The sequence below is a fragment of the Hippocampus comes genome, unplaced genomic scaffold (assembly GCF_001891065.2).
Source record: "Hippocampus comes isolate QL1 unplaced genomic scaffold, H_comes_QL1_v1.1 scaffold33, whole genome shotgun sequence".
NCBI classification, from domain to species: Eukaryota; Metazoa; Chordata; class Actinopteri; order Syngnathiformes; family Syngnathidae; genus Hippocampus; species Hippocampus comes.
In genome coordinates, this window is record NW_017804842.1 from 439125 (window position 1) to 446485 (window position 7361).

A 7361-nucleotide genomic window follows, 5' to 3' on the forward strand; every position below is an offset into this window, starting at 1 on the left:
GAAAATTAGGAGGAAAAAAAGGCAGATGTTTTTTGTTTTTTTTTTTTTTTTTTTTTTTTTTTTAAATCGGTTGGCCAATTACTTGGTCGAGCCGTACTTTCTCCATTTAAAACATTTTCTTTTGTACGTTTTGCTTTTTCGGACATTCACGTTTTGCTCTGCTAAAGTGGCATTCACCAATTGATCGATCGGTGGGTTGATCAATCCATCGATCTGTCTATTTCTGTCCACCACTTTATTTCATGTTCATTTCATCTGTATTTTAAAATACAGAGTGGGCGGGGCTACAAGCAATGATTGGCATTTCAATATATTGCAGCGGGAAATGCGGTGCAAAAGTGAGTTGCAAGATCGGTCGCGGACCAAACTGAACTCATAAGTCAAGGGGCCATGCGCCGTCGACATTGTGTCTCGTCTTTCCAACTCGGAGACGGAGTCGAGGACGGGAGAGGACCTTTCGGTATAGAACCAAAGGCCCCAAAGTTGAATTTGATGTCTCTCTGAATTGCGCGACTCTCATCCCTTCAAATGTCGACGTGTGGAAAGATTGGCTTCGGTTTCAGTGGCAGGCGGTTAAACGCAGCATCAAATGGGATTTTTTGGCAAATGTGCAGCAAAAAAACAAAAAACAAAGTCTGAAAGTATTAAAGTGCCGGCGCGTCGTCCCTCATCGCCGCCTCACCGAGCTGACCTTTCCATAGTTTTACTTTTTATTAAATGCCAAGCGAGCCCTCGCGCATGTTTTTGGTCTATTTCAAAGCAAGCCTTTTTCTTCCTCACATCATGTTGACAGTTCACGGCAGCACACTAATTTGCATGCACAGCTTGATGAAAAGTAGCACCAGCTCAGGTTATTGAGCTCATGACCGAAGAAACAAGAACATGAGTTTTCTCTCCGCAGGGTGTCCTCCACTTCGAGAGGTGACAAGCTGGCTCATCTCAAAAACAAAGGGTCATCTAAGAATAAGGACACGCACGGTTTGTTGTGGGTACCGGCTGGGAGTTCATTTGGCCCAGAGTTAAGCTATGGAAGACTACCCGCTCTCTTGCGTTTGTTGCGTTAGCACGCGGCTCCCTAGATGTTTGGAGCGCCTTTTCAAACAATAACAACCTCGAGGGTTGCGCTGCCGGAAATCAAGTTTGGAAAGTCACCGCTTGATTGCACGTACACGCGGTAGCGTGCAAAGTTAGCATTTGTTGTTGTTGGACTTTTTTTTTCTCCTGCGGATCGTCGGAATGGCAAATGAAGGGTGGGACGAAGCAATTACGTCAATATGAGCGCAAATCCGACGCACATGCTTGATGGCAGTGTGTGTTTGTATGTGCAACACACACACACACACACACACACACACACACACACACACACACTTTCGCATTAGCACTGATTACAGCGTCCAGGACAAAAGTGAGATTTTTAGCCGACTGCAGCAGCTTTTGCTATGCTAATGAGTTCTTTTCATTGAGTGCCAGTGCCGTCGCCGCCATTTTTAGCATCCTCAATGGCCCCCAGGCAGGATGAATCCCAAGCGTTTCATCTTTTGTGCTTTTTTTTTTTCCATTTGTTTGTGGGCTTTGGATAGCGCCAGCCATGGCCCACATGCGTCATTTTCTTTTTTTTCTTGACGACTCGGGCGCTGTACGGCGATGGTCGTTTCAGGGCCAAAGCCTGCAGAAATGTGCAAAAGCGTCCGCATTGCAACTCGAAGTCATCAATGTCTGTCAGCCGCCTCCCTTTTCGCTTTCGTCCACACTGCCGACAAAGCAGCTTCTGCACAGTTGAGGCTGCCGTGCCCAGGAGCCGGTTGGAAGTCTAAAACTGGGTTTCAAACTACTGTTAGGATTTCACAGTAGGGTTTTAAATTAGGGTTAGGGTTTCAGAACGAGGTTTCAAACTTGGGTTGAGGTTTCAAGTGAGTTTTTCAAACAAGGGTTAGTTTCAAAGTAGGATTTCAAGGTGGGGTTTTAAACCAAAGTTAGGGTTTCAAAGTAAGATTTCAAATTGGGGCTTTAAACTAGAGTTTGGGTTTCAAAGTAGGGGTTTCAAGTAGAGATAAGGTTTCAAAAGAGGGTGCGACACCAGAGTTTGGGTTTCAAAGCAGCACCTTGCGCATCTATTGATGGCAAGCTATCTGTCGCCCCCTCTCGCCTCACACGAGAATTGTTCTTGCTTGTACAATTCACTCGCCGTATCCAATTTTCCACATAATCACCATCTAGGAAAAGTTATATTTTCTTTTAGATGCTGAAAAACTGGCAGATACCACACATCCATCGTTTAAATTTCTAATCTCGTTTTGTCACCTCCACCTTTTGTCAACTGCGGTCGTATAATGAAGTCCGGCTTTTGCTGTATCTGGTTGGTCAATTACGGTCACATGACAAGGTTGGCTCACCACGACCTGAAGCTCGCGGAAGTACTCGCACGGCTCCGTGGCGATCCTTTCAAAGTTCAGGAACATTCTGAATGTATGTGGATTTTTTTGAATACGTTGATGATTTTTGATCATATTACGTGAGCTAAGTGTCTTATTGAAATTGTTCAAATTAATTCTCAGTTTAAAAGTGTGAGTATTTCACCCAAACACCGACCGAGACAGGGGGACAGCGAAACTGTGCTTTTATTTTGAAGACCCTCACCCTAACCCTATTTTATCGAAACGTGGGTAGTGTTCTGCAGAACGAGCGAGTTTACCCAGTTTCTGCCAAATTGCAAATTTCTACCGCACCCAAATGTTTTCGGCACATTTGCAAGCTTCCCTCGAGCGTGTGAGGTAGCGAAGGCAGCGCGATGTTAACGTGGCGCAGCATGCGTGCGACCGTGCGGACGCTTCGGGTTCTGCTCACCTTCAGACAGGTCGCGCCGGACCACCGGTGGCGGTGTGGACTCGTTCCGTTCCCCCGAAGCCTGAGCACCGGGACGCCGCTCCGGAATGACTTTTTTAAAGGTTGGGGCACCGTCGCAGGTTGACATAAAATGGAAGCAAATAAGCAAAAAGTGATAAGTACGTTCATGAGTGTAAACGCATCTCCTAACCATTCATTAACAGACTCAAATTAAATGCTTACGATCAGGAATTTGACCTTACAACGAAGTATTGCTAAAATGTGTCCGTTTTACCTGCGAGATCTGGAGGCCAAGTTGGCCGCCGCGAGGAGGAAGGTGGCGGACGCCGCGCCGGGCAGCGCCTGGAGCCCGCTGGAGATCAACCCCAACCTCCCTCCGGAGAGGACCGACATCGTGATCGTGGGGGGCGGCGTGGTGGGCTGGTCGGTGGCCTACTGGCTCAAGAAGAAGGAGGGCATCCGCGGGGGGCTCAAAGTCGTCGTGGTCGAGAAGGACACGACGGTGAGTGCAAGTTGGATGTCCAAAGTCGGTCCTCAGGGGGGCCGCCGTCCTGCCTGTGTTCCAGCTCTCCCAGGAGCAACGCACCTGATTCGAATCATCGGGAGCGTTCTAAAGCTGCTTCAGAGCTGGCTGATGAGCTGCTCATCGGAATCAGGTGCGCTGCAGCCGGGAGGGCCGAAAAACAGGCTGGACGGCGGCCCTCCAGGCCTGGAGCTGCACATCCCTGTCGTAGAACCTCCCCAAAGTGGAAGACTTTCTTCATGACACTTGCACATTTTATGTGATTTTGTGAAAACAGACTCAATAACACATGCTTTGAGCTATTTTTCCCTTATTTGTTTGTTTTTTTGCCCAAAAAATATTGACACATTGAGTGACATCATAGACACAAAAGTGCCGCTTTGGCACATCCCGTGTTGTCTTTGTGCCAAGGAACTATGTTGACGTGAGTTGAGGAGCATTACCGACACAAAAGGAGGAACTATGTCCAAGCGAGCTTCATTTTGACTTGGGCCATGTTTTCAAAGAGATGTATTTTATTATAAAAATACATTTTAAATTCTGGTGTGGCCTCACGATGAGAGACATTTTCAAAGACTCGTGTAAAAAAAAAAAAGACACCGGTGAATTCATTCAAAGTAACGATGACGATGGTGACAGTCAATTCTAAAAATGTTGACCTTGAAATAAAAGAAAGCACCTCTTGCTGTTTCTCGTACTCCGGCGTCAGTACTCGCAGGCGTCGTCGGTGTTGTCGGCCGGGGGCATCCGCCAGCAGTTTTCCCTGCCGGAGAACATCCGCCTGTCGCTGGCCTCCGCCGACTTCCTGAGGAACATCAACGTAGGTCGGCATCCCGGCGGCCAACGCAGCCGCTTCATGAGTCTAGCGAGCAAGTAAAAGGGAGTCCCGTTCCGCAGGAGCACTTGGGCGTGCCGAACGAGGACGTCGTGGACTTGCACTTCAACCATGCGGGCTACATGTTCCTGGCCAGCCACAAGGGGGCGCACGTCTTGGAGGAGAACTACAAGACGCAGAAGTAGGCTCCGCCTCGCCTTCTGCGTTTGCGGTCAAACGGTTTTTGTCAATGCGTTTTTTTGTTTTTTTTCACCCGCTTGTCTTTGGCAAGGGCTGCTGGGGCGCAAGTGTCGCTTCTGTCGCCGACGCAACTCCAAGAGAAGTTTCCCTGGATGAACACGCACGATGTGGCGCTTGCCTCGTATGGTGAGTACGCCTGTCGTCAAAGCGTTTCTTTGAAAACAGTGAAAACGTCTTTTAAAATGCTCGGTCGATTCCATCTCCCTGATCAATGCAAGAGTATCGTTTACGATCTGAAAAAATCTCCATTCAACGGTTATGCACTCAATGATTTGAATCGATATAAAATGACTCTTTTCAATGTCCATCAAGCATTGATCAGGGATGCGTTCATTCATTGGAGAGAATTGCCTGGTCCTAACTGCGCGCTGGCGTGTGTGCGTTGAGGTTTGGAGAACGAGGGCTGGTTGGACCCGTGGTCTTTGCTCAACGCCTTCAGGAGGAAGGCCCTCTCCATGGGCGTCGTCCAGTGTTGCGGAGAAGTCACCGGTGGCCGAACGAACACTCGCCGCAACACGTGAAACGAGCCGCGACGCAGGTGTCTTGGTGTCAACGTGGTGTCCCTTCCCCAGGTTTCAAATTTACCTCCAACGAGGCCACGACCGAGGACGGCGAGCGTTTGGAGCTGCGCCGGATCAAATCTGTTCAAGTGAGCGCCAACGACCCAATCGCGAGCCTCCAAACACACACGGATTCTCCCGCACGTTCACAAATCTTCAGTCTGCTTGCTCAAAACGTTGTGCGTCTCCTTCCAAACGCCGCGCAACCCGTCAGGTGCGGATGCCTCGCAGTTTGGAGTACCAGCCGGTGGAGTGCGCCGTTGTGGTCAACGCGGCCGGGCCCTTCTCGGCCAAGGTGGCCCGCATGCTGGGAGTGGGGCTCGGACCCCGCGACACGCTGGCGGGAATCCCGCTCCCTGTGGAACCGAGGAAAAGGTGACAAGAAAAAAAAAAAGAGTCAATCATGTCTGATGTGTGGACGGTGCATTTTGGGAGTTGTTTGACCGCGTTTCAGGTTCGTCTATGTGTTCCATTGTCCTGAGGGGCCCGGACTGGACACGCCCTTCCTCATCGACCACTCGGGCGTTTACTTCAGGAGGGAGGGGCTCGGAGGCAACTACATCGCCGGCAAGTCGCCCGACGAGGTTTGGACAATTTACGCAATTCGTTCCTCGTCAAAGTTTTGCACTTAGGCCGGAAGGTCATTCAAAAGTTTGAAATCAAATCGGCCCACGGCAGCAGTTTCACCATGTCTATTTTAAGAGGACGCTCAAAAAAGGTCTCAAGGGCCAAATAACTCGAACAGTCATCCATTTGGGTTGGAAGCAGCCATCGTGAACAATTTCTTCACTTGCTGATAACGGCAAGAAAGTTGGGAGGAGAGGGTGTGAAGGACCCTCGCTCGCCCCAATCCCAAGCGAAATCAAAGCGTGGCTCTGTGTGGCGTCAGGGAGAGGAGCCGGATGTCGCCGATCTCCATGTGGACCACCAGTTCTTTCAGGACCAAATTTGGCCCGAACTGGCCCATCGCGTTCCCGCTTTTGAGAAACTGAAGGTAAGCCGAGGTTGGCGTAAAAGCTGCCGCCAAAATCCGAGGCGCTGATTTGCCTTTGCCCGCTTGTGGGCCAGGTGAGGAGCGCGTGGGCGGGCTACTACGACTACAACACGTTGGACCAGAACGGCATCGTGGGCGCGCACCCGCTGGTCAGCAACATGTACTTCGCCACGGGCTTCAGCGGCCACGGCCTGCAGCACTCGCCCGCCGTGGGCCGCGCCGTCGCCGAGCTCATCCTGGACGGCGGCTTCACCACGCTGGACCTCAGCCGGCTCGGCTTCCGCCGCATCGCCGAACGCGAGCCCCTCTTGGAGAGCAACATTATCTAGTTGGCACAGATCCCGCAGTAGGATGTGAGCATCGCAAGCAGACCAAATATTTCCTGCACCTGCCACGTGCCTCTCATCTCGTTCGATACGACAAAAATCAGTGCTGAGCCATTCATCAAGCTGGAATCGTTGATTGTTCAAATATTTGACAGGGGGGGAGCCCTCATGAACCCCAAAAACTTTTTTGGCTAATTTCAGGGAAAGAGATCCGATTTTATGATCGGCTTGTCAGTATTGGATAGCTCAACATACGGAAAGCAGTCAAGACTGTGCACGCGTGAATCCGCTGACAACGGTAAAGCGCATCCAAGTTGGCACCGTTTGTTGCTCCCCAACTTTTTTAGACAGAAATGGAAGAAGTCCTACTTCCTTATGTTGGAACGCTCTCCTGGAAGTTTGGAGGTGACATGCTGCCGCTTGGCGGGGTGGCGGGCGGGGCCAATAAAATCAGCAGCGATGCTAAGCTATGTATTGTTAATATGATTTTCGAAATGAGTCACAGCTGACCTAATGGTGCTGACGTTTGGGAAAAAGCCACGCAAAATAAAGCTTTTGGCAAAGAGTGTTTGTCGGCTCTCCCTCACTCCGTATCGGACGGAATCATCTTTCACGCGAAGGTTCTGCTCACCCGCTGGCGCTGTACGTTCTCCTCTCAACAGGTAAGGGACTTCCTATCCCCGCCGTTTCCGAATCATCTCCACCACCGAAATTCGAAGCTGAGAGCTGTTAACGTGACAGGCGTCCCACCGCGGAGCCGACCGACATGGTGTCCCACCTCGGTCCGATCTATGAAGAGAAGAGGATTTCATTTTGGAATGTGCGAGAGAGCCGCACTCTGAGATTTTTTTTTTTTTTTTTTGCAGATACATTGCAAAATGTCCCCCCCCCCACCCCCCCAAAGATGATGAGTTAGCCATCTCTAGTTTTGTTTTCTGTCATGTGAAATGAAGGCAAATTTCAAGAGGGGGGGGGGGGGGGCGACGTATCTTGAATCGAGGATGGGGGGAATTTGACTTTGTGAAGACTGACAACC

General features: G+C 50.2%; 1 protein-coding gene across 2 annotated transcripts; it reads left to right on the forward strand.

Moving 5' to 3' along the window:
* The first annotated feature begins 2619 nt into the window (after nucleotides 1-2619).
* On the forward strand, nucleotides 2620-6890 carry foxred1 (FAD-dependent oxidoreductase domain containing 1). Of its 2 annotated transcripts, XM_019872034.1 has the most exons (11): nucleotides 2622-2948; nucleotides 3129-3349; nucleotides 4080-4190; nucleotides 4268-4386; nucleotides 4477-4571; nucleotides 4833-4934; nucleotides 5018-5094; nucleotides 5220-5380; nucleotides 5460-5589; nucleotides 5895-5999; nucleotides 6074-6890. In XM_019872034.1, exons 1-11 carry the CDS (start codon nucleotides 2792-2794, stop codon nucleotides 6326-6328), a joined length of 1533 nt encoding a protein of 510 aa, XP_019727593.1. In that variant the 5' UTR covers nucleotides 2622-2791; the 3' UTR covers nucleotides 6329-6890. The 2 variants fall into 2 exon arrangements, with proteins under 2 accessions (XP_019727584.1, XP_019727593.1); XM_019872025.1 differs by having other exon boundaries at nucleotides 2620-2948; nucleotides 4080-4194; nucleotides 4833-5094.
* Nucleotides 6891-7361: the final 471 nt, after the last annotated feature.